This window comes from Actinia tenebrosa, unplaced genomic scaffold, assembly GCF_029948245.1.
Source record: "Actinia tenebrosa isolate PJP-AT-01 unplaced genomic scaffold, QUT_ActTen_1.0 PGA_scaffold8__29_contigs__length_14323225, whole genome shotgun sequence".
Lineage (NCBI taxonomy): Eukaryota > Metazoa > Cnidaria > Anthozoa > Actiniaria > Actiniidae > Actinia > Actinia tenebrosa.
The window spans coordinates 11,838,491-11,865,641 of NW_028292585.1; the positions used below are offsets into that span (position 1 = coordinate 11,838,491).

At 43.5% G+C, this 27,151-nt stretch overlaps 1 protein-coding gene and 1 long non-coding RNA gene across 4 annotated transcripts in view; one reads left to right on the forward strand and one right to left on the reverse strand.

The window, feature by feature from the left end:
* LOC148905182 (uncharacterized) overlaps positions 1 to 27,151 on the reverse strand; it is a 34,086-nt gene that overhangs the window by 2,479 nt on the left and 4,456 nt on the right. The gene's annotated exons all lie outside the window — the stretch shown is intronic.
* LOC116289020 (uncharacterized) lies at positions 559 to 24,638 on the forward strand. Of its 3 annotated transcripts, none has more exons than XM_089024137.1 (5): positions 559 to 1,445; positions 21,622 to 21,701; positions 23,220 to 23,363; positions 23,439 to 23,738; positions 24,316 to 24,638. In XM_089024137.1, exons 1-5 carry the CDS (start codon positions 980 to 982, stop codon positions 24,505 to 24,507), a joined length of 1,182 nt encoding a protein of 393 aa, XP_088880263.1. In that variant the 5' UTR covers positions 559 to 979; the 3' UTR covers positions 24,508 to 24,638. The 3 variants fall into 3 exon arrangements, with proteins under 3 accessions (XP_088880263.1, XP_088880262.1, XP_088880261.1); XM_089024136.1 differs by having other exon boundaries at positions 560 to 1,445; positions 21,619 to 21,701; positions 23,223 to 23,363; XM_089024135.1 differs by having other exon boundaries at positions 561 to 1,445; positions 21,619 to 21,701.

Below are 27,151 nucleotides of genomic sequence, written 5' to 3' on the forward strand. Positions count from 1 at the left end.
AAGGGATCGCAGAGAAGGTAAGATTATATAATAAAGGCATAATATGAGAAATGCCTTTTATTTGTTTCACTGAGGTGTTGCCTTACAGATAACAATCGCAGCTCTGACCCTTACCTATAATTGATGACCCAATATAGCATTTGAAGGCCCAATGTAGGATTACCTTTTCGGCTAAAATTGATTTTCTCTCGTCGTGAAATAAAATTTAGATAAAGATATTTACCGACAGACAGTTAAAACAACATCAACAATGAGTTTTTAATTTGTTTAGAAAATGTGACGCTTTTAGTGGTCATTAATTGAACAATAGAAATTGTTAAGGATCAAACAATCGTCAGTTTAGATATTTGTCAAACTACAAGGTTCTTTGTTCTTTTAGGTAAAAATCGAGTCTTAAGCTTGATTTTCAAAGAGCGACAGCTTTTAAAACTCTTCTGCGCAGATTCGAAAACCTTCAATTTTTTTGGATCTCTTTTATGAGGCAACAGTAGTTGAAAATAATCATTTTGCAATGAAATTGTAATGTAAGTTAGTTTTTTTGACCTTTTTGAAAGAGTTCAACTAATCTGTTTTATGCATATGCTTCACTTGCCCGGTCAAGTTATTTCTTTAAAGTCCTCTAGACGAATATATGCAGTGGCCATTTGAGTTTCTAATACATAGGCAACCTAACTTTAACATTGCAGGCTTGTGTAGATTTGTGGAGACTTGCAACATACTTTGTTCACTACAGCTGAGGTTTTCATCCAAATGAGAATCTCACGCAGAGTCTGAAAGAAACCCTCCAAAACACCTGACTCCGCTGTTGATTGATAACTCGTCTTAATATCATATCATTTAGATTCCTCTAGCATCTTTTGATTGTAGCATCAACCCTGAAATAAAGGAACATGTCGATTCGTGTAGTAGACGGCTAGTCTATACATAAGCATGGAGGACTCACAAAAAACATGTGACAGATAGAAAGATAAGATGCAACATGTATCACCAGAGAAAGGTGAGCCCACAAGACAAAGAGGAACCTAGACGAGAACCGTGCAGAAGCAACATGGCGAGGAGCCCCGACTTTTTGCAACAATCCTTTGTCAAAAAGACAAAAGAGAACGACTTACAAGATATAGGAGAAGACAATTTGAGTGCTTTGGAGCTCTACCTACATGATTTGGGTCACGAAAGAAGGCCAGAGAGTAGAAAGAATGTTATATTAGACAGTCTAAGCAATAATATCCAACCTTCCACAAGTTACACCCCTAAAAATGATGGTCGCAAGAAGCAGGAGAAAGAACAAAATCATCCTAGGACAAAAAAATCCTTTCAAAGATGCTGTTCATCTTTCATGATTGGGATAGTCATTGTCGTATCTCTTGCATCTCTGTTCATCAATGTGCTCATGATCAAAGGAACTATTGTCCCGAGTGGATGCCAGAGAATTGAGAATAGAAAAGGTTTGTATTATGCCTTGAATACTGTTGTTTCTCCAAAGTTACTTAATATCCATCAATAAGCAATTCATGGGTTTTTGCATAAGATTAATCTCCTTAGATGTAGTTCTGGCTAGCCTTGAAAATGAAGACATAACAACAAACCAATAAATGAATATTAATATGCATCCTTGCACGCATCCCGCCTGATAACCTTTATTTGATATTCCCGATAGTAGGTCGATCTTGTGATTTATATTCCTCATTCTGGAATAGTCGAAAGAAAATGAACCTGAAGTTAAGCAAATACCGTGCACAACCATATTACATTTTTGATGTCTTTCCATTCTTATTTTTAGCAATTGGCACCATTTCAAATATCGTTTTAAGAAGAAGTTAATCACTTTACTCCTACGACTAAAGACTTTTTACCCACAGGGCAGAACGGTGGGTGTGTTAGAAGGTTTGCCTTACGCATGCACAGGACTCAGCATGGGTTCAATTTCTAGCCTTAAATGTTTTGTCCTCTAAGACAAAGCACCGGAGCAGTATCTCCCAAGAAATTCGGCGCATGACATTTGTTTCTGAGTCGATCTTAAAAGTTCAGACTATTTATACTTAAGTCGGTTTTACTGACCTTTTTGATGACCTTTTTAGAAAGAAACGTGACGTCAAAGTGATCATGACAAAAAACATGAGGTAGTTTCGTCGCAGCATGACAAGTAACTTTCAACTGCTTGTCACAATAAATGTTAAAAAGTCATTAATCATTTTGAATAATAAAATTATGTAATCTGAGTGCCGTTAGGAACCAGGCCTAACCAAATATTGTCCATCAGTAGACAAAACTAGACGCATATCTGCGTGAACTCGGGCTTCATAGCAGAAAATCGAAAGAATTCTTCGTGAACACTGTCATCCTTCTGACGAAACCTTGAAAAATTCCGCCATTGCTCGACCATGTGCTTATGTGGCGCATACTACGCACGCGCATAGAACTTGCGCATGCGCTTTGAACGCAACTGCGATTTGTGACAGAACGCAAACAAAGCCCAATTTATACCTCAGGCATTTCTTTGAAAGCCCGAGTAATGAATGGCTCTAAGCATCTTTGGAGCTATAAAGAACGAAGCATACATGGCAGTAAATTGTTTTTGTTCTTCCTTTGCATATTTCTGCTTTTTGTACGAACTTATATTATATTTTAGTTAAAAGAAAACAGAAAAATACGCAAATGGGTTACAGTGGCCTGGGTATAAGGGAGGCGGCAACGCAGCTAAACGCGCTTTGATTGGCTGAAACAAATTTCATCGCTCAGCTGGAATGACATACTTATATAGTGATTTAATTTAATGTTGTCCTCTTTAGCTAAATTACGGTTTACTGCACTACAAAAAGTGTAAATAATATCGGTAGCCAACGGAAGAGATTATAACTACGTTGACAGGTCGATAGGTCTTGTACAGGAAAAGAGGTTATTAACGGGTTAATTGAATATTCAAAAATAACAATTGGTTAGTTTTAATCCTTCCAGTTGTACAGGAATTTAAGTATTTATTATCAGTGGCATTTGTGTTGTTGGGGTCCCAAGGAAACTAATTTAAATAGTGATAGTTACGAGCCATGGAATTAGTGGTCACAGGAAGCAGCAGGTAGGGGGACTCGCGATCGATGCCAAAGATATACGGGTTTAACTCGCGGATTTACGAAGACGGGTACAGCAGATTTACGGGTATTTTACCAAGACCTAAAGTTATTTTGGTATCGCAAACGGAGGTTAAAATATTCCTTAGATATACATGGCCACCATCAACGACATTCAAAACAAAACTGTGCGCAGGCTCGGAAATCAGGTGATGGATAACTCAGACGCTGACTTTGTCTTCGCTACATTTATGGAGGGAAAGACAGACAAAACTATGAATCACAAAATGGCTGAAAAGATAATCAACAGAATGCCGGCCGGTGACTACCGTTTGGAGTTGACATTCGTAAAGTACTTAGACGGTGAGTGGATAATAGAAAAGGGTCGTAATCCTATCAGAGCGTCTGGTAAGCAGAACCTGTTCGTTTTGAATAAGCACACACGACCGGGAGCACTTGAGGGAATAGACATGCTCTTCTACGAGGTCGCTTACCCGGTTACCGTGGTCATTTACGGTGCATACGAGATTAAGAAGCCGGATGTTAAGAAGTTGCGACCAATGCGACATCCTGGTAACTGTGTCGGGAAGCTGGTTAGGGAGTTTTTCGAAGATTCCTCTAGGGGCGGTAAGCTTACGCCAAAAAGAAGAGAAGCCATCAGGGAATGGGAGCATTCTACACGTAAAACTGGAGGCTCCATCGAAAACATCAAAAAGTTAGAAACTGCCTTAGAACGCCGCATACACGTGAAGGACATCACCGACGGTTTCATTTACGAAGGGACGAAAAAGTATGGAGGCCGGGGAGCGCCTATTGTTATCTATCAACACAACGCGCACGCATGGAGAGAACTTAGGTTTCCAAGAAAGAAGGAGACAAAGGTCTACAAGGGGTCACCACTCATAGATTTGATCCACGAGAATTCCATATGGCTAATGGATTCGGAAGGAAATCAATTCATGACGCAAGACGGCACTCTTTACCGGCCCGAGAGCGAACACCAGCGCATCCAAAGCGCCTGCGAAACCCTTGGTGAGGACTTTTCAGATGAGGTCCTTAGCTCCCGCAGTTTGGACTTCCTGGCCGCAAAGAAAAGAAACGGCTGGAAACCCACCCCAAAAGAATTCGGAGACATAGCCAAAGCCTGTGTAGAACACGGCCATGGAGGTCTGTGGAACATGGAGTACGACGAAGATCAATACGTATCCCTGGATATGAAACATTGCTACCCTGCCAGTTTTAAAGGCCTTGGGGATTGTAAGGAGTATTACGATAGATACGGGCATCCCGACTCACAATTCTTTCGTGTCGCGTTAGACTGTAAATACGACGCACCAGCAACAGGATTCGTCAGACTAACCACATGGGAGTTAGCAGAAGACTTACATCCAATAATTTACGCGTGGTACGGGAAACATCTACAGGAGAAAGAATGGATCCCTGTGCCCCTGCTGAAGTTTCTCGAAGAGCGTAAACTCCTCACATACACAGCGCATGAAGCCATACTTTGCCATAGCGCCTTCACACAATGGCTCCCAGAGCACAACCCCACAGCGCGGGTTGTCATAGGAAAGTTCACACAGGGCGCTAAGGAAGGAGAAAAACACATGCAACGGCGTTTGATAAAAGACGACGGTGAGTTGAGCTTCTTAATAAAACGCGCGCATGAGCAAGGAACCATGGTGTCCGTAGAGAAGTGGAATTATTTCATAGAAGGCCAAGGGGAACGGCAATGGAATGCGCTGTGTTATTACCAAGATCATCGCCCGCAATATTACCATCTTCGGGCCAGCATGTTAGCATATGCGCACATTAATCTATTGTCAATGCTGTTGCGGTTTGACAAAGAGGATATCCCACGCGTAGCCACGGAGTCTTTGTATGTAAAGCCAGAAGTGTTAGAAAAGATGCAGGAATTCTATACAGAGGACGAACTTGCAGAGAGCGGTCAATGGCGCGTCAAAGACGAAGAAATAAAGGCCTGGAGAGAACGCGTAGAATACCACGGGGAACACACACATGGTTCAATAACGCCCACTGTGGAGCCTTTACCGTCGGTTGCCAATCCAATATCTTACAAACGCTTCTCTTACCTCTACGGAACCGGTGGCAGTGGTAAAACTACGCGTGTCTTGAAACTATTTCCAAAGATAAAGGTGTTAACACCAACGCATCGTCTGGAGCGAGAATTAACGGAGATGGGTTACGATGCGCAGACGTACCACAGCTTCTTCCGCTGGAATGGTCAAAAGTGGGTGCCGGAAGCAATCCACGACATACCGCCGGTAATACTATGGGATGAGATATGCACCGTGCCATTAGAAATCCTGCAGGAGTTCGTAGACTTCCTACGCGGGAAATGTCAAGTGATATTCGCCGGCGACCCCTGCCAGCCACCGCCTATTTGCGGAGAGATGCCCCACGAATGGTTGAAAGAAATGGTCGACTATGCAGAAGAAATTAACACCGACTACCGCAGTAAGGATCAAGTAAGAAACCTAAAGGCGGAACTTCGGGGCCTCAGTGACGCGGAACAAAACAAGATACTTCGCAAACGTGTACGAGCAAAGAAATACGAGGAATTCCTTCACGCGTGGCATCCAAAGGATTTGGTGTTGAGCAGCAAGCGCGCAGCACAATCACGCATACAGAAAGACCTGCTGAATATACACCGCGAGCGATTCCCTACATATCCCGTGCCCGTCTGCTATAAACCCCACGACACCCGAATGCAAAAAAGAGACGTATGGGTGCCAGGCACCGACATCCAACTGCAGAATGCCGTAACTCACGATAAAGCCTGGGTGCCCATAGAAAAAGTAGAAAGAATTACCTCACACCCCGATTGGCGCTTAGGTTATTGTATGACAGTCCATAGCGCGCAGGGACTTACCATAAAAGAAACCTTATGGGTCATAGACCAGCGGCTGTGTTGGAGCAACCTTATCTACACCGCCGTAAGCCGCGTAGAATATGCCAAACAGTTAAAAAGAGCCTGGGGGCCACAAATGCGTTACGACCGCACCCCAGAAGACGTAGCCAAAGAGAACATTGTTAAGAAACTCCTTCGCTACAAGCGGCACGACGAAGAAAAGAGCAAAGATCCCCGCTATGCGGGGATAAAGTTCGACCTATGCGTGGACGACGTCTATAAGAAAGGGGCACGGTGTGCCAAATGCAACATACCTCTACTATGGAGGTTTGACCCAAATGACGATCAGCAGTTCTCCGTGGATCGCATAAATAATAAACGCGGGCATTGCAGAGGCAACGTAAGACTGACATGCCTAGAGTGTAATCGGGCGCGTGGAGCAGCACTACTCTGAGTCTTTGGGGACTATGAGCAGCTCTTCCTTGACGAATCCGCGACTTGGGCCATCTAGGTAATACAACACGGGTTGCCCTTCCTTGGTGACGGACTTTGAAATCTCATACGTTTCCAAAGACCAGTTAGGATCCGTGGCTCTCTTACTGCCGCCTTCGAGTTCCCCCGGCTGATAGAGGTATCTGACCACTATGTCGCGGGGGAGCTTTTTTTCCTTTAGTCCGACCGCCCTCGAACTTCTGACGTAGGACTTGTGCTCCACGTGTTTCTTCTTCATAGCATCCCTGGGTTTCATTCCCGTAGCCCTGGCCGCCTCGTTGTTCAAAGCCGCGATGACCTGGGGGAGCCGCTGTGTCCATTCCCTGTTGCGTTTGGAGGGATCTTCCAGCTCTTTCCAATACTGGTATCCAAAGAGACGCTCGGCCAGGGTCTTATTGAATCTTTCGACGATGCTCTGACCCCTGTGGTACTCAGCTTCGGCTCTTCTAATCTTAGTGTCGTGGTCTTTCAAGGTCTTAGTAACCACGCCCATGAACTCTGTCCCCGCATCCACTTGCAGCAGCTTGGGCCATTTCAAAACGCGCTTATAAATCCTACCTAGGGCTTCTGCGACTTCCCCAGAATCCTTGCTGGTTATGGGTTCGGCGTCCTTGTATCTGCTTGCGATATCAACTACGGTCAAAGCGTATCTATAGGTCTTTCTTCTCACCTTGTCGTGCGGCAAGAAAAGCAAATCCGCCTGATGAACTTCATTGGGGGTATTTACGGTGAAGCTGGGCCTGGGAATGTACTTAGGCACGGGAAGATAAACCTGCCAGAGGGTTTGTTTTCTTAGCTAGTTCTTAGCCGTTTCTTCTGATACCCTGGCCGCGGTCGCGAGTTTCTTGATGGCCGACGCTCCTTTCCAATAGCCTTCAGGCCCATAGTAAATCCTTTTGAGTTTGTCCTCAGTTCGACCCATTATATGAATTCCAGGACGAGATTAATCTTGCGTCCGTTAAAGTCTACCGTCTTTCCGTCCACTTTAATGGTGATGTTTATGCTTTCTACCAAATTAGACAAGTCATAGCTCAAAGAAATGGGCGCGTATTCTACCAGGTCAAATGGATTACCCTGAGGTAGAAACTTGGACATAAGAGAAGATTTTTCTCCATTGTTGTAACTATGGACCAAGTCGCAATAGACTTCGTAAGAGGAGGCGACTTTCCATTTCACAGGTATGGCTGTGTTGGTAATTGTCTTGCCTGAGACACCTAGTAAAGATCCTAATGCATCAGCTTTTCCTAGGGTTACCGAGAAATTGTTAGGAAGATTATGTTTGAAGGTCATTTCGTGCGGCAATCCCGTGGTGAGAGTATAACCGTGTTTTGCTAATTCCTTAGCAAGGGTGATTGGTGTGTAATGTCCATCGGGCAGCAATACGCCTTGATAATTGCCGCCGCCTTTATGCACGGTGACCATACCATTGACTAGATTATACCAAGAATTGTACAAAGGGCAACTAACCAGCCGAACCTTATGGGCTTTGATGGGGGGATTCAGATAAGTGGTAAAGTTATTCTTGTCGCTTTCCAAAAAGACGATCATATATTTCAGGAAACACAGTTTCCTTCGTTAGAGCAGATACGCCAAAGCTACGCCTCCCGCCAGCCCTGCGACTCCCACGAATACCAACTCACTATCTTTTTGTTTCTTAGAAGGCTGGTAGTAATTCTTAAACTGAGGCTTTCTTAACCCCGTCAATGCCGCGGGGCGTGCTTGCGCATAAAGTTTAAAGGCGTAGTCTGTATTTTCAAAGTTCTTATCCGCCTGCATTTTGTCTTGGTAGTTCTTGTCCAACCAATCCCTGTAAGCTTGTCTTTTTTCATTCCAAGCTGCCACGTCCCGCTGATATTTCTCCAGCGCTAAGTCGTGTCTCTTCCTTTCGGCGGCTAAATCTCCGCTTTTGTCGCCTCTGACTAATCTATCCAAATACTGACCACCATAATTAGCTCCAGTGAATGCTAAAGCTGCAATAACTCCACCTGCGACCACGCTAACCATTATATGTTAGGTAGGTACTTTTCCTTCTGTAGGTAATTCTTTGCCATGATAGCCCCGCCTACGGCAGCGGTCATTTTAGCAAAATTAGCGAAGCTCTTGCTTGGGTCTTCAGTAAAGTCTTCTTTGAGCACTTTCTTACCTACCCAACCAATACCCGCAACGATGGAAGTAATGATAGCTGCTTCTTCAACAGTTTTCAACAACGCGGTCGACATTATATTACAAAGCGAGAAGGTTATTACTCCATTTCAGGAATCTTACTTTTTCTAACAGCCGGTTCCACAGGTGCGTGATATGTTGGTGGTCCTACCTTTTTCGTTGCCCGCCATTGTAAGTAGAGGCTGCCTGCTGCTATAGCGACTCCTAACGCGCCAATGACGTATCCCGGATTAATAAAGGATTCCTCTTCTTTTTCCTCCACCTTTTCTTCGTTTTTGGCTTTGTTCTTTTTATTCATCTCCGCGAGCTTCTTTCCGGCAGCGACTCTGCCTGGAGATTTAGCCTTGGTAATCTTGGTATCTTCTACGGGTGGTTGTTCTTCGGTGCCACTCATCTTATATTAAGGGACTTGAAGGACTTGACAAGTAACTTGATGACGACTTGACAACGACTTGACTAAGTACTTGAGGTGACTTGACAACGACTTGACTAAGTACTTGAGGTGACTTGACAACGACTTAACTAAGTACTTGAGGCGACTTGATCAGGTACCTCAGCAAGTGCTGCCTGGAAGACCTTTTCGACTTCTCTGTCCTTTTTGAAGTCCTTCCAAGACACCAGTACCTCCTTCAAGTCGACATGCTGAGCTACGTGAAGTGCCGCAGAGGCGACTGCCATTAACTTACCGCACTTCAAAGACAACCACCCGTAGGTTATCTTAAGTTCTTGGGCGATAACGTAGTCCTCGCTTATGTCTTTCCGCAGTTGCTCCACGTCGTCTATGGGCAGCGCAAGTCCAAGCAATTTAGTCGCAAGTCGGATAGCGGAGTCTGCTACGGCGTCCGTGGTCTTACTTGCAAGGGCAGCCTCGTACCTCTTATGGAACTTCTTGACTTCATCTTCTGACAACTTATTAACCTGCTCATGGGTAAGTTCCTTGCCTATCATTTCTTTACACTTCCCAGAAGACACAAGGATGTTAAGTTGTTCCTTGAGGTTACTTTCATCTAACTGCGTGGGGACTTCATCTAAGAGCTGCTCAATGTCCATATATGTTAATGGAATACGGAAACCTCAAAGAGAAGATCATCTTGGAATGTTGGTGCGTTTTTAGGTGCCGCATGTATTCGTGTAACTGTTCCTTGGATATCTCACCGCCGTAGTCGCTTAAGATGGTTTCCAGGTCAGACTTGCTCGGAGTATAAAATACGACAAGTGAACCTATGTTTTCCCTGAAGGGCTTAGAGACGCTGGTAAGCTGCTGCGAGAGCAACCAAACGCTGATATTGTCGTGTCTACCGCTGAAGGCGAGTTTAACGAGCTCGGAGGTGCGTCTTTTTACGTCGTCCCCACAGGCAATGTCATCCAATATGAGGAGTGTCTGCGTATCTTTAGGGAATTGCTTATGCCAGAACTTCAAATGGCTGGATAACTCGTTAGGATCCAGTATGTCCACAAAGAAGTCGTCATCTTTCACTCCTATGCCTTCCCAGGTGCGGTTATTCACATAGGTGGGACAAAGCAGCACGATGTAGTCGAAGCGGTATCTAAAGGGTCCTAATAGCTGCTCCACGACGAATTGGGTCTTTCCGCAGCCGGTGGGTCCTACTATCAGAGCATTGCAGGGAATATGGTTCGGATCCATTATATATACGATTGGACCCAGTGGACGCAGTAAGAAGGATTGCCGCCGACGCAAAAGATAAAAGAGACACCATAGAAATGCAAAGGGAGGAGATAGACCGGTTAAAAGAGCGCGTGCAGGAATTGTACGATGAAATGTGCGGTCTGAAGCGCGCGGAAAGGTTTGGTGCGCTTTTGACGATGGCCGGTTGGGCAAAAGAAAGCGTGCAGGACTTTATTAAGTATCCCTTATAATTATTATATAATGAAGTGTAAGGATTGCGACAGGGAGTTCAGTAGCAAACAGGCTTTGCAATATCACCAAAAAAAGAAGGTATGTTTTAAAGAGGTGGATAACGTTACCACCTGCGGCACTTGCAGCCGGCAGTTTAGCAGTAAACAGGCGCTGCGATATCACGTGGAAGGAAGGGTGTGTTTGAAGTCTAAGGAAAGACGTTGTGCTGATTGCAATCGGCTCTTTAGCACGCCCCAAATGTTGCAATACCACCAAGAAAATAGGGTGTGTTTAAAGGATGTGTGTGCGCGCTGCGGGGAGCTCTTAACCGACGCATGGCATCAACATAGATGTCGTGGTAATTATGATTTGGATGTCGTATGCGAGGAGCATGGTGATATCGCTGCGAGATGTTGCCCAGCGGAAACCATAAGGAAGTTAACTCTTCGTAAGAAAGAAATAGACCAACGCTTTACGGAGTTCGACCGCGCCGAAGGTACGCGCTGGGAGAACGCAGAGTATTGGAGTGCGCCCTGTGATGCGTGTGGCGGCTTAAGGAAAGGAGATGATCATATCTGGCAGTGTTTGTGCCCGCAGCATCGTCCCCGCGGTTTTAAGGAGTACTTGGATCGTTTTGATGATTGGCATGCTCAAAACGTGGAAGTAAGGAAAGCCCGTAAGTAAAGTAGGGTTTGCGCAAAGAGTCTCAAAATGCACTCTTATATTTATTAATATTCTTTGATTGTTTATTAAGAAGAAAAGAAGAAACATTAATAAATATAAGGACCCCTTTTGTAGAAGGTATGCAGAACTCAATAAGAAAAGAAGAAACATTAATAAATATAAGGACCCCTCTTAAAGGTATATGCTAGCCTACGCAGCTGCCTTTCTGGGAGGCATTCTAATTACCCTTTCAATATATGGACTGTATTACTTGCGAACTACCTGCCGACTGCATTACCCCTCGTAAGCCGCCGCGTAAAAAATACACCTGCCTTCATTGCGACAGGGTATTCTCCGAAGGATCCTTTGTGGGGCATTGGTGCTCCGCGGATCCTAAAGCGCAGCGGACTTTAGCAGACGCGCTTAACTACAAAGAGGAGATGGAGTGACTCTTCTTTCAATGTCAAACTTCCATCGGCCATTTACCTTACCATAGCTGCGTAAGTGGGTGAATTCCTCGCCCTGAATTACGTACCGCACGCAATCCGGCGCCCAAAGGGAATATTCCTTGCCTTCTAAGTCTTTGAGGACTAACCGTAAACGGTCGATGTCTTCGAAGACGAAGTAATTTTTTATTTCGTATGCTTTGCCGTGGACGAGATCACGCCAATGAATTAAGTTGAGCTTCATTATACCTATGAAATATTTTTAGGTGCGTTTTCAAAGTGTCGTAGGATTTGAACCGCTTTACGCAGCCTTTACAAGGGATACGGATGCCGTCCGCATAATCCATGAGGGCACGACAGATGACGTCGTAATCGTTGCTAACCATAGTTAGGTAACCATTTACGTCAAGCTGCGCAATTTTTTTGGATTGCTTTGCGGACAATACGCCGTTTCCCTTTGGGGTCTTTAACTCAATGCACAACCCGCGGTATTTCTTGTGGGCGTTAAGGATTAAAAGGTCTGGCTGGCCGGCTTGGTAACCTTTCCGCCAGCAGGTTATTCGCTTGCTGTCTGAATCTTGAAGTTCGCCAAGACCCGGCGCTATGATGAAATCGGGGTAAAACCTACGTGTGTAGTCGACGACCTTCGCGTGTAGGTCGGCTTCATTTTCGATCTTGAATACTAACTTGTTTGGGCCGCCAAACCGCCTTTCTATTGCATATTTACCCGTTTTCCTTAGCGCGGGTAGGACTTCCTCAAAGACCCAATCACGAAACTCCACAGCTTTGGGTAGTTTGGAGCTAAATATCAGTTCGTACAAACCAGGTTCGGATATAAACACGGCATTTGGTTGCGTAGTAAAGGAGCGGTGATTCGCAGCCCCTTGTAGATCAACCCATTTTTTCTGGTATTTCTCAGATACATGTGCTCTAATCGCATCTCTAGGGCGCTCATAGCCCAACGCCAAAGCCACCTCCTTTGCTTTGAAGTACAAAGTTTCGCCTTGCACTATGCATTGCAGTTTGGTTTCGTTGTTTTCAAATACGCGAAGCATATTATACGTAAGGGATATTTTTTATCCTTTCGCTTGGCTCAAGGAACGCGAGCCTAGTAGGCAACGCTCTTTAGCTGATTCATTTCTACGCTCAGTTGCGCGTCAGACACGACGAAGACGTAGCAGTTTATTTTATCACCGTCGCCCGCGGAGGCATTCTTGGTGCGTTTGATTTCCAATGTTATGCCATCCTGCGTATTTACTAGACGGAGGCCTTGACCATGTAGGTCTTCGTCGTTAATGGTGCGCATGTCAATCCACAGCGCATATTTATCATTAAAGAATTCTGCGGGGCTAATTTGGTCGCCAAACTTGCGCATTGCCTCCCTGTACACGTCTGCGGGCTTTATTCCCTGGGAGTAAACCTTGTTTGGAACGCCGTTTATGTTGACCCCCACGTTAGTAATGTTGGGGTTGTGAAAGGCCTCGGAGTCGCGCTTACCAGCCTCATAGGGCTTAGCAAACACCAGCATCAACCCCGTAAGACTTCTTCGGGGGAGGTTAATACTTTGGTTAATAACCTCATCCGTCTTATCCAGGAAGCTGAACGTCTTATACATCACTACGTGGTCGTAAAGGAATGCCTTCCCGGAGCTGTATTCCATGCCAGCGCTACGGGCCAGCTCTTCGCTGTACACCGTTTCGTACTGTAATTCTAGATTAGTGATAGAGTATGGGGTTGTCGTGGTAAGTGCACTGCTTAGCCCACCAATGATGTTATTAGCATCTGCTAAAGTTACTTCAAACTGTAGCTCGGATAACTGTCTTGGGTAATACGCGCCGTGATTCGTGATTACTTCAAAGTCCAGTGGTATGACATACTTACTACCATAGGCTGTCTTTATTCGCTTTGCGTCTGCCACTGCGGTTTCTCCGCTGCCGTCAGTAGGTTGCGTTTTCGTAGGTGTGCGGACCTTACGTAAAATGACACTACCAATTCCTTGTTCTATCCTTTGCGCGCGGTCAAAGGCCGTCAACCATAAGTCTTTGTACGTGGTATACAGATCGTACCTATTTAAGTCCAGCAAGGATTCCCCGGCGAACTTTACGCGCATCTTAGAAACGATGTTGCGGCCCACGTTGTTAACGATAATCCTTTCATCTGTGGGGCTTGACTGTACCGCTAGGTCAAACCTCAAAGCCAAGGTGCCAGGAACTAAGACTAGGTTATCCGTTAGGCGGGGCACGCCTACGTACAGGGTTTCCCCTGGCTTTGCGCTGCTGGGGGTAAAGGTGACCCGGTGAAAGGTGCGTTCCGCTTTCAGCCCGCCAACCTGCTTAGGTAATACGTTGGGATTTAACTTTGAGCTTATCATATATAATGGAAGTAGAAGGAACGGATTTTGACCCCCTTACCGAAGAAGGCCAAGTAGACATTAACGACGAAGAATACGAGTCTTTACTTCCTAATGACAACGTTGACGGGCGGGGCCTTTTTGACAAGCTACGACGCAAATATGGCAGCAGGGCCCGCGAGGCCTGGCGTTCCTTAGAGGATAAGTGGCAATCAAGGAACCCAGGGCGACCTATTCCAGAATATTTAGAATTGCAAAACTTGGATTCCACGGACCTAAGAACCGAAATGCTAAGGGGGCTTTTAGACGACGTAAGGGAGAAATTTCCAAATGTGGACTTGACCCGCCTTAATTTCCAAACCGGAGATAAGGGGCAAATTCAAATCCAGTATCAAGGAAGGGATAAGTGGTATAATCTCTACCAAAGGAGAGACTCCGACAGGCTCACCAGTAATCTCCCAAAAGAAATCAAAAACGCATTAGGAAGACCTAATTTGGTGGAAAGACTAAGAGAAAACGATGAAAACACCAGCGAAGCCTTTGAAAAGTTCAAGACCCTAATGCAGCGGCAACAAAAAGGCCCCGAGGCGATAAGGGAAGTTGAAGAACTAAAGGAGACAATGGAGGAAAGGGAGGCAGAATACATGCGACAAAACCGACTACTCCTCGATGCTCAAAAGAGAGAACTTAACGATAAAAACCAAAGAATAATAGAAATGAGAGAACAAACAGACAAAGCCCTACGCGATAGGGACCAAGCCCAAAAGGCCTTCGAACTTGCCCTGCAAGACCTAGACATAAGCAAGGAAGAAGCTAAGAACTTACGTACCACCATAGCTGGCTCTTTAGAGGAACGGCGGCGGTTGGTTGCCGAAATTAACACTAAGGAAGAACAAATCCGGCAAAGAGATCAGGCTATTGAAGACCTGGAGGGACAAATAGAGCGGCAGCAGGAAATAATCAATGACCAAACTCGTCCCGAAGAGGAAAGGGAGGCAGCCCAAAAGGAAGTAGAAACCCTTCAGGAAAGAGTCGCGGAATTACAAGCGCAAAAGGACAACCTGGAAAGAGAATTGGGGCTTACCACCAAGGAAAAGGTAAAAAGAGCTCTGGTGAAGTATGGTCTTCCGCTGGCATTTGCGGTCGCTATTTCGAGCGTAGTAGGCGTGATCTTGTCCGCGCTTAAGGCTACAGGCGCGGGCGTAAAGAAATTAGGCAATGGGCTGACGGACTTGGGAAAAAAGATGGCAGCCGGTCTTCCTGGGCTGCTGGGTAGCGTTCTTGGCCTGGCGCTTAGGGCCGGCGGAGAACTGCTAAAGTTTGTGGGCAACAACATTTGGATCCTCGTAGTAGCTATTGGAGTGGTACTCCTGAAGAAGATGAAGGGTTAATCTTATCCTTATGTATTACTGGGGGCTTATCGTCGTCGGACGCCCGAGGTGTTCTCGACTGAGGATAAGTAAAGATAGTATTCGCGCCGCCTTGATAATGCGGTAACAAGGGTAGGACGCTCATAGTAGAAATGGACTTATGATTCCAAATAGCGTCTGGTGGGGGATTGGCCAGTGGCGTAGAGGCATTTAGTCGAATGCGGCTGCCGCCCCCATCGCTGGGTCGAAGTTGAAGCTTTGCATATCGGCAATTGGCTATTATGTGAAAAGTTATTGCCGTTAGGTTTTCCCTACTATACTTATAGGGTTCCGAGGAAAAGTGGGCCGGGATCCTAGTATTGTTCTTCTTCCTGTAAGGATGTAATGGCTGGTCGTTCTCATCGACGATTCTAAACCCGGCGTTACAGGAGTATCGCGTTGAAATGCAAATAGTGCATATAACCAATCCTAAACCCCCAACCTCCGCCCACAATCCGGCGTCTTGCCAAACATTATCTACATAGGTTTTTTTCCTCAAGGTAATGAAAAAACCAACCTTCCTTCATGTGTGGGTTATTCATATATTACAGGAAACAAGTCCCCTTCGTTAGAAGGTCAGGAAATAAATTCCCTTCTAGAGACTAACCACCGTAAGAGTGCTAATGGTTGCGTGATTATAAGGCTGATCTCTTTGATCCTCTATGCTATTTACCGCGACGCTTCCAGTATCGTCTACTCTCATTTGTAGCTTTACCTTCCCGTGGCAATCGGCGACCATATGGAAAGTCCAAACCGATAAATTTTCATCGCTGCCGGGGGGCGGCTCTACGGAGAAATGCGTGGGCTCCCTGTTGTTCGTCTTCGCGCGCATAGGCTGTAGTACGCCATTCTCATCCAGGAACCTAAAGCCCACGTTGGCATGGCTGCTCGTGCCAATGCAAATGCTGCATATTATCAACTTCTTTCCCGAGTAGTTTAAATTCACAGCCATGCCCGTGACATCAACCCAAGATGCCTGGTTGTATTTTTTCTCGCCTGTGTAAGTCGTATAGACGCAATCTACTCCAGCTACGTAGGGGTTGTTCATCGCCATATATAATAGCTCAGACCAATGCTTGCAGCTGCTAAGCCGGCTTTTAGTAAGTTATGGTCATATTCCTCGGTAACCTTCTTTACTGGTTTCTTTGGTGGCTTTTCTACATGCGCCTTCTTTGATGGTTTTTCTACGTGCTCCTTCTTTGGCTTCTCCACGAAATGGGGAATGTTCCTAAGAGTGTCAGAGTTCACGTCATTCACCCCAAACTTCATATCCTTAGTAGCTCGTTGAAGTTTGTTGTTGTAACCCACGACGGAATCGGCGTTGATGACCAAATTACTTGGCATTAACCAACAACCAGGACTCAAGGCATAATCCAGTCTAACCTTTGATTGCTGCACCGCAAGTTGATATCTTTGAACTGACTTAGAAATCTCATTCTCGATAACAGCGCTTTCGAAGAGGACAAGGAATACTTGTTGCGTTTCCTGTGACGCACCGGAAGCATCTACGATGGGGCTGCGAGTGCTAACCTGTGCTCCTAGAATGCAGTAAACAAAGGCTTCAATGCTTCGATTAATCCTTGCTAGGTTTTTCAGTCCAATGCCCTTTGCGGCAAAGAAAGGCGCCCAAGGATACTTTTCTTTGCTTTCTATGAAGTAAATCAAGCCACCTTTTGACGCTTTACCCCCTAAGTCGGAGAATTCCCATCTGCTAGGATACCCCATACCCGGAGTTTCTATGCTGGCGCCAACATACGAAGCATAGGTGTAAGTCTCTCCTAAACCATGGGCGGCACCCTCTTTGTTGCGAAAATCAGGGTTGGTAAGCTTAAACTCATTCCTTAATCGCTCCCATGCGACTTTGTCATATTTGTTATCCTTCGGCTTAAAGATAGTGTCACTAGGAAGCGGCGCTCCTAACTCAAACAATATCCTACGAATAGTAAAAGCAACATGAAATCGCAGGAAAGGAATATGGAACATGTCCGCGGCTATACCGCATCCTTTAGTAGCAGCCCAGACAGCAAAGTTTAACTGCTGCGGCCAATACCGCATGTTGGGACCTGATAACCATTCTCTGGATTCTTTCCCTGAGGTATGTTTCATGGCAGTTTCTCTAAAGATGTCTCTGACTTTTATTTTGAAAGTCGTAGGACCCACGGGGATTTCTAAGGAGGTAACCATCTTAGCAAAGTCATTTGCGCCGCCTTTGTTATCGTAAAATGGGTAATCCTCCGTTGCCGGTAATAAATTCTCTGGAAAATTAGGCTGCCTTTCTTTATGCTCGGGTTTTGGGTTCTTTGGCTCCAAGTCCGCATTGCTGTACATCCTGGAGCCTTTATAGTAAATCCCATCGGGTCTTCTTTCAAACTTACTAGGGTCTGCATGCGGAAACATCTTCCTAAATGCTCTCCAGTTGGCATAATCCCGGTTGTCGTGATGTGGCTGCTCCTCTATGTTATTCCCAAAAGCGTCGTACATTAGTATATAATGGATGTTATACCTTCAGCACCTCAGTTGTACCCAGATGTTCCCACCATAGGTCCTACAGAATTAAACGCCGAGAACTTTCGTCTGAATAAAGCGAACTTAATACTGGCTTACTTGGAAGGGCAAGCGAAACACTACGAAGAGGTCAGGAAAAAGTACGCCAGAGCCCGAAGCATACTACATAAAATCGCGATAACTTCCGGCTCCATGTCCGTGGCGTTAACAGGCACTGGCGTTGCTACTTCGCTTACCGGGCCTGGAATAGTCGTTGGCGTTCCTTTGGCCAGCGTTGGAGCCGTCTGCGGCATTGTTTCCGCTGTTACGACAGGCATTATAAAGCAATTGTCCGGTAAGATATCCAAGCACGACACTCATATAGCCCTGGCAAGAGCAAAGGCTAACACCATTGCCGACTTGGTGTCTCAGGCTCTGCAGGACCGCCGCATAGACGACACGGAGTTCTCTTTGATCCTCGCGGAGGAAAAGAAATACGGGGAGCTAAAGTCGGGTAATAAAAAAACCATCGTGAAAGATCTTTCCGAGGAATCTCGCAAAAAGATCTACCAGGAGGCAAAAGAGGAGCTCCAAAGAAAACTCGCTCAGTAGACATCTGCTTTGAAAAGAACGTAGGGGGATTTCGACTGCACATTTCATCTTCTCGGAATCCATTCTAATAGGGGGTGGTTGGGGTCTATTTTGTAAAATATTTCGTAAATTACGTCGGGGTAATAAGGAATATCCTTATCCAGCCGACAAAACATCCACTCGGCTTTTGTCATATCAGAAATCTCGGGAATAGACTTACCGGTAATTTCAGACAAAAGATAGGGAATAGCTTTGTAATATTTCCCTAGTTTTAATTTTTTCAGCGTTTTCCGTAGACTTTGCGGGGTTGGCTCTTCTAAATGGTCTATGATTTTCTTCTTTACTTCGTCGCTTAAATATATCGGATGTAAACCTTGGATATGACTCATCCAGTCCCTGAAGTATTTTAATCTCTTATATGGCGTTTTCTTACGACCTCCATTGGCGTAATACTGCTCTCTGGTAGCATTTGGTACGGCATTACGAATATTCTTACCACACTCGTAACACTGTGCTGACGTGTCATCTTCTATCTGCATTTTTTTACCACAACACCAAAAGGGTTCTGGCTTGGGTACGATAACTTTAGGTCTTAGACAAATTATGCAAAAGTCGTTAACGAACTTCTTACCTTCGTGCATCGTATATTTATAAGATATTTTTAACCTCCGTTTGCGATACCAAAATAACTTTAGGTCTTGGTAAAATACCCGTAAATCTGCTGTACCCGTCTTCGTAAATCCGCGAGTTAAACCCGTATATCTTTGGCATCGATCGCGAGTCCCCCTACCTGCTGCTCAGGAACACCAGCAACCATCTGAGCCTCTAGAGATGGATAGTTGAGAAACCGTTATGTTAGTATAGGAAATCGCACGATCTCGAGTACAATTTGGAAATTAATAGACACGAGTAATGTTTTGAAAGTTCTTGTAATTGCACGAGCCGTTTAGTAAAAAAATGCGAAGCGACGCCGTTCATCTTTGTCTATTTGGCGGCCGATTTTCAGTCCATCGCGCAACTGAAATGCATAAAAAAGATTAGTTCTTACGGCTTTGAAATTTTATTTATATGTTTTTTAAGTACAAAATGATAGAAAATAATTGTTTTGACATTGTTTTAGCCGTGTTGCCATAGCGACTTAATTCGCTACTCCTACGGAGTACAATTAACGCTATAATTGTACTCCTCTCGACCAATCAGAGTCGAGTAATTTTGTTGAGTGTACTATTAAGTATAGTACCTCTGTTTTACCTCGATTAGTCTGCAGCTTATTGCATGTGTTCCAGTCAAAAACAGCTTGGATGCAAGTAGAGATAGAGTCGATAGCCAAGTCAGGTGAGGTATATTGGTTTTACAGCAATATAGAGCTGGGTATCGTCGGCATAAAACATACTTTGGAGATTATGGGTTGCTATGACATCTTGGAGTGGAGCAATATATATAGTGTAAACAACAAAGGTCCAAGAATGGATCCTTGAAGTACACTGTAGTTTAGGTTTCTAGGTGATGAGGAGGTACCAGCAACATTAACTGTTTGGGTGCGACCACGAAGATAAGAAGTAAACCAATTCAGAACAGTCCCTTTAAATCCAAAGTATAGATGAAGACGGGATATCAATATATTGTAGTCCAGGGTATCAAATGCTGCTGAGAGGTCGAGCAATACGAGTATGACGTCTTTACGGGAGTCAAGGGTCTTCAAAATGACATTAGTTACACGTAAGAGTGCGGTCTCAGTGGAGTGGTGTGCGCGGTAAGCTGACTGAAGTGAAGCAAATAAAGCATTGTGGTTGAGATAGTTGTGGGTTTGGATAGCAGCTGACTTTACTTATAAATGCAATGTTAGCCAAATGTCGGTAGTTCTGAAAGGATGCTGAGTCCAATTTCTTAAGCTTAGGACGAACAACCGACATCTTAAAAGGAGTAGGAAACCAGCAGCCAGTGAGGTGCGCACGATCCTAGCAACAACAGGCGATAGGTCAGACGCTAGCTGCTTCACATCTGATGTAGGGATAGGGTCTAGTTCGCAAGTCTTGGAAGATAGTGAGCGTATGACATCTACAATATACGACTGAGTCAGAAGGTGTCTCAAAATCTGTAGACTGACACGAAAGTTCCCTACCCTCAACAAACGGTGACGACAAACAGTACTGTAAAAAAAATTCTTACTTACAGGATTTGTTGTCCAAAGCTCTAATTGTTTCAGGTGAAGAGTAAATCATTGAGACATTTTTTGCTTTGTCTTAGCGGGTTTCTTTTTGATCATTTGCACCCGGAAATACGTCACAACTTAACAGCCCTATGCCACCCAGCTGCATGATCTCGCAATGTGGACAATCTTGAGAATTTTGTTATTGTTTTATTTCATACAGTATGGCTCACTAATTACCTGTGAGAATGTAAGACAGAATCGAATGAAGGGCACTTTTTAAACTTAGATATTGAATATGCAAATATTTATTTATAACTATCTCCTCCAGGTGATCTGGTTTCGACAGCCCATCAAAAAAAACAAAACAATCATCGCGCAGGACGAAATCTGATCAGGCGGTCCATACAAAAAATTGCGGCCGCAGCCAGAGAAAGTATCTCTGAATCTTTGCTTTCCTAGCTACGTTATGGACTAGCAATACATTCAACATTCTACCTATGCTTATAACAAGCACCTATGGGTCAAATGGTGCGCTGTGGTTTCAACTCTTTTATGAACTTGGCAAAAATGGATGTTTTTTGAGATGCACAAATTTATGTATATATTTTATAAAGAACACAAATTGAAACTAGCTATCTATTTATTATGTAAACGAGTTTTAGATGAAATCTTTGAAAATGGTTTGCAATAGACCATTTTGTTTTAACACTATTTTTGAACTTCGTGCAAGCTAAACCAATAGGTGACAACATAGATTGTACTGGGAACTCCGCTTACTTTGTATATTAGGTATGCACGCTTCTGAAAATTACTCTAAGCGCGTGCACAGAAGCGCTTTACTCATCAAGCCCAAAGTGACATTTGCGTAAGCCAGTTAGAATCTATTGCTTGTACATGCGCAAACTTATATGGTTTGAAGAGGTCTTTGCTTGTTAGTGTGGTAGTCGTCCAACTTAATATACGCACCCAAGCCGGTTACGCTTTAAGGCTTGCCCATGCGTAAGTGTTTTCCCTTGCTTCGCGAATGCACAGAAAGAGTTGACTAATGCACAAAATGTGCTTGATGACCACAGCAGAAAAGATGCAAAGTAATTCTCCACTCCTGCGAACAGTACAAGAGATAAAGAGCAATGTAACGGAGCTTCGAACCTTGATGGTATGTAAGAAAGATGAACTACATAAACTAGACATTCAAGAGAATATTTCATTTCCTCTTGAGTCATTGCATAGTGCAAGTGCTGCGAGTATGGTGTGTGTAAGCAGTAAAATCTGTGGTTTTGTCATCATGCAGTGCGAAGTATACATTCGGTTATGTTTGCATCGTTTTATATAGGTACAAAAATCTGAATTTCTTGTTAATGTCCGTTCATTGATGGGCTAGGGCTACCTTTGATAACCGAACATGTATGCGGAGTTCCTGTGGGGAATTACGCGCATGGGTGTTGGGAGATGCGGCACGAGCGCGAATCTCTAGTACGAAGCGTGATGAGAAATCGAGTACTTAAAAGCTCTTAAAAAAATCATTTGACCATTTTCCCTCGACATTTTCCATGAAAATGAATTCAAACAGACAAAAATAACAGAGCTTTTTTTTCTGATATATCCTTTGATTTCCCTGTTTCATTTTTGCAGTACTCGATTTCTCAGAGTGCTTTGTGAGCTTGGATTGTCATTGCTTATTCTTCTGCGTTATGTGGTTCTCGTTTGGCTTACGCGCGGAGAAAGAGTTTAAAACTAAAGTATCAATTATAGGTATGGCAGTGGCGGATCCAGGATTTTTCAAAGGGGGGTTCCGTTTCTTAAACTGTGTATAATTCTCTTTTGTTTAGTCGATGTCTGACAAAAAAATTGGCTCTAATCACCTAATTTACTATCAAAGTAACTGAACTTAAAGATAAATTAAACATTATAACAGCAAATATCTATCATTTCGTGTTGAACATTATCCTTGTGGATACTTTTAAGCAAAATTTATATAAGACATATTTCTATTACCTAAAAGATCAAATCTTCAAGCGGGTTCCGTGGAACCCTTCGAACCCCCCCTGGATCCGCCACTGTATGGATGTTCTTGTTTACATCATCTCTGTATTTGCATGGAATTACTTCTCCCTCTACTGTACAATGTCGAGCTTCGTCGACGACTGAACAAATAATAAAAGAACATTGTCTGGGTCTTTTCTTTTCTTTACTTATCTGAAAATATAACTAAATAATGCCTTTGATGAATGTTTGCAGCAATGAATAAAGTTGTGTTTGAACTAACCAAGCACCCTTAGCTATCTTAAATAGATATGAAAGCGAACCAGAACAAGCACGTAGACAAGCAAAGGATGCGTAAAGAGACGCATTTTTGGCCAAGGACGACCGCTGCTGATTATACGCATTGTATACTCAGAAAAATCATTTATAGCCCACCGGCTCATGAAGACCAAGATATCCCCTAATCGAGTTCACTGCCATGGTTATAAAGCGCTCGGGACCAATGTGGTGAACTACAACACAGGAACTCCCTCATGATTAGTGTAACTGCTCGCCATACTCGCAGCAATAAAATGTGACACTATTAGCTTATTATTAACAGATAAATTATCAATCAATCAAATATTACATTTCCTTGGAAATAGTGAATAGAAATGAGATTAACGGAATGTTTTTACTGTGTTCTCTTAAGAAGACAAAACCTGTGGAGAATAACAGCATCACATCATCACTCACAACAGCATTGGCTGCAATCAGACGAATGGAAGAAAAAGTGAAGCTGCTAGAACGAAAAATGGACGAACAAACATTGATGATAGTTAAACTACAAACACAGGTGAAACGATATCAAAAGGTGAAGCTCTAAACTCATTTTGACGTGACTAAATAATATAATTAATCCTTCTTGTAGATGGGCAGCAGCAATGGTACAATATCTGGAGTAGTAGGACCACCAGGTCCCAGGGGCCCAGAGGGACCTCGTGGACTAACTGGACCTGAAGGTCCCCCAGGTAGAGATGGGACACAGGGACCTGCAGGAGCAAGAGGAATCCAAGGCCCTAAAGGTCATCCAGGTTATAACGGCACCCAAGGTATCCCAGGAGAACCTGGTTCAGGAAACCTTACTGCGTGTGTGTATCAAGTGGCCAAAAGTGCGGGCGCTACTGCTGGAAATAGCGCTAAAACTGAGGTCGGCATTCCTGAGCCTAGGGTAAGAGTTTGATCAGTAGTAGAAAAGTAAAAACTATAACCTCTGTAAAGCGTCCAACTATTAAGCGGTCAACCTTCATTTAAGACCAGTTCTTAAAGTCCCAAAAACTTTTTTTGCAGTAATTTATGCCAAGAGCGACCAAGATCTATTTAGCGGTCAGTTGTGAAATTACCAATTAATGGGATTTTTTTAAGCAATAATTTATAACTCTATCAAGCGGTAAACTTCCATTTAGCGGCTACTTGACAATTCCCTGAGGGTCTAGGGATCTTGGGTGTTTACCATTTAAACCAATCCATTTAGTAGGGAATTTGTTTGCTATTGGTTATAAAAAAGAGCGGGAAAATTTAACTTTCGACAAATGGTACACGCGTCTACCGGATGAACCAAAAAGAGCGGGAAAAGTGGATTACCTCACGAATTGAAAACCGAGTTTTCCGGAACTTTCCGATAGGAACGACACATATACCGTAATTTTCCAACCGGCATTCCCGGTTTTCCAAGTAAGATTCAAGCGTCCCTGGTTGTTATAAACAATGTAAACACGGTAACTTTGCTGCATTGCTATATATTTCAGGACCAGCGCATAGTCGGAGCCACGTGTTCAACAAATGATGCTGAAGTAAGCATTCTTAGTTCAGAGGTGTCCCAAGTTACAAATATGAGGATCTACAAATGCATGTGTAGCGGTAGCTCAGGGCTAATTCCGTCGGCCAATACACCCATGTACTGCTATATACACTATTGGATCTGTCCTTTGATATCTTGAATACATTCAATTGCAAAATGTTTGTCGGGTAGAACCAAGAGACCAAGAAGGTTTCTTGGGAGACATTTTTTAGAACCTGAGACCGAAAGGGTAGATGGGAAGTAATTAATTAGATGACGTCAGTGATACAACTGTGGAATGTTCATAAATTGTTGCCCCAACAGAAACAGAAGGCGTTGAAACTTTTATTCCCATGTTTCATATCGACTGTGTATCTCAAATGAATACAACAGAGGATACCTATGTCATTTCCCAGAATACCCTTCGTACTCAGTTTCTGTGTTCTATGCATGTTTTGAACAGTGATTTTGCAATTGAGTGTATACGACTAGCATTCACTTCATATCAATCATATCCATAACCGATCACACTCGATACCATAAAGAGTTTTCACTCACGTGACATATTGGTGTACCAAACAATAGAAGCTTCCTAATCACTTTTTGAATAAAAATAGAAACCAATTCCTCGAGGACTAAAGTGTATGGTTTTGGTACACCAACATAGTCACTGTCGTTATGTGAAAACGCTCTATATGAATGCGGAAAGGCGGATTATGGATGTTGAATCTTAAAGTAATACTTAGACCAGTCGTCGTCGCGACAAATTAGGTGAACGTCAATCAAGGCGTTTCCATACCGCTGTCCGAAACACAAAGGTTTAAAGGGTCGGTTCTTATAGAATGTCATGGAAACACCTTAATAGATGTTTATGAAAGCCTACTTCCTCGCGACGAAGATATATAACGAAACCGCGATTTAAAAAAAAAAAAAATCAATGACAACATCTGAATGTTAGACTCAGGCCTTTTTCAGATGAACTATTAAGTAGACCCAGTCCCTTGTGAACTCAGCTCTTGATGACCTTCCTACTTTAATAACGCATAATATAGCAGTTTGGAGAAACGTAACGACGATAGACTATCCGTCTAGACCAGTCTAAATTGTACATAATAAGTAAATACGTTGCATATAAATTGAAACTTTCCTTTGTGTAAACTACTTGCAATTTTTCTCAATAGAATAAAAAGGCAAAAAGGTTGGTTAAGAAAGAAAGCTTAATGATTACATTGTCCTACATTTTGTCCCAAAATAGAGCGTTCTTTAATTGTCGAATGTACACGCTATATACATGCTTATATCTGTACAATATTGATTAACAGTTTATTGTGAGTTAATTTTGCGCGTATAGAGATTTCGTGTTACAGAAAATGTATTAACTTTGCTGTCGGGATAAAACAATTTAATCAAATTATTATAGTTTTATAGGAAAGTCATGCAGTTATCAGCGTGTCTTAAAGGTGTGTTACCATGACAATACACAATATAAACGCATACAAGACCCACCACATATTATCCTCCCCCCCCCCCCCCCCCCGGACCCAGGTATCGTGACAGCTGTTGCCATGGCGACGTATCTTTTTACCTTAAGGGTCACTTGCGGATTGAGAGTGAAATGTATGACCTACCACACGCAAAGAGTCAAATCAACCCGCCAAAACTGACCATGATAAATGCACTTTTCGCTTTACGCATGCCAGGACAAACTCCCTCTTTCAGTATCTTTATGTTTTCTCTCAGTTTTGCTTAATACTTTCTACCAAAAAAGCTTTTTGGGTGTGATTAGAATCGTACTAACGATTCAGCCATAGTTCTTTTTCACAACTGACTGTTGAGATTTGACTCGAGGAGTCTCGACATGCGGTAGTTCAATCGGAAATGCTTGAAACGGTTAAGTCTTACCGAAAGCAATGTCTAAAATAACCTATCAAATGTCAGTATTAAATAACTTGGTATGTGACGCTACTTGTAAAGTCCTAAGTGTATATATATATCAGGTTCTATTTTCCCGTCAATGTCTCTTCCTTTACCTCTTCCACTGCGATCAACGATATTCAAAAAGTATATAGGAAAAGTGATAAGGCTGCTTTTTAATAGTCTCCCTCGCATCCGTTTTTAGTGCGTGACGAACGACACTAAAAACGGATGCGAGGGAGACTAGCTTTTAAAGGCAAAGAAGAAAAAAACGAAAGTAATATTTAGATGCTGTTCGTACTAAATCACTCGTGGAAGGACATCAAACACTGAGATACGTTAATGAAGTTTTACGCTGTGAATTGTTTTGCACCAATATGAAGTCTGAAGGACAAGGACCGGAGGAACAAAGGTTTTCGCCCATTAGTTCTGGCTTAAACATACCAACGAGAAAAAACGCGAAGAGTGGTGCAGGAGAAGTCGGGGTCGAATCACAAGAACTGTATAATGAGATAATGCGGCAGACATGTCAATGATGCTCAGTTTTCTATCCTCCGAATCTAGCCTCTGTCTAAATAACGTTCATAGAAACAAACTAAGATTTTCCTAAAACTAGTCATGAAACACTGATATATCAGAGTCATGATCTTGACGATGCATCAGATGTAAACGAGTTCAATCGTCAGATCAAAATGTTTGAACATGCTGTCTTTATTTGATGTTCTATTTCTTCTTTGTATATTTTAAAAACTTTTACCAGCTTTTATCAATGGAGGCTCATTGTGTACTTTACCAAAACGAAATTTACTTTCCTATTGAGGCTTGGTTTTGTGGTTTTTCGTGACTGCGGTCCCCGCCATGCCAATGTTGGTACGGACAGTCCATCCTTC

Excerpts from the sequence above, each read along its gene's own strand:
- LOC116289020 (XM_089024135.1), top strand. The coding sequence starts at position 980 with ATGTATCACCAGAGAAAGGTGAGCCCACAAGACAAAGAGGAACCTAGA. Across the intron at positions 23,364-23,438 it reads TAGTTAAACTACAAACACAG|ATGGGCAGCAGCAATGGTAC; the intron begins GTGAAACGATAT and ends TCCTTCTTGTAG. Across the intron at positions 23,739-24,315 it reads TCGGCATTCCTGAGCCTAGG|GACCAGCGCATAGTCGGAGC; the intron begins GTAAGAGTTTGA and ends TATATATTTCAG.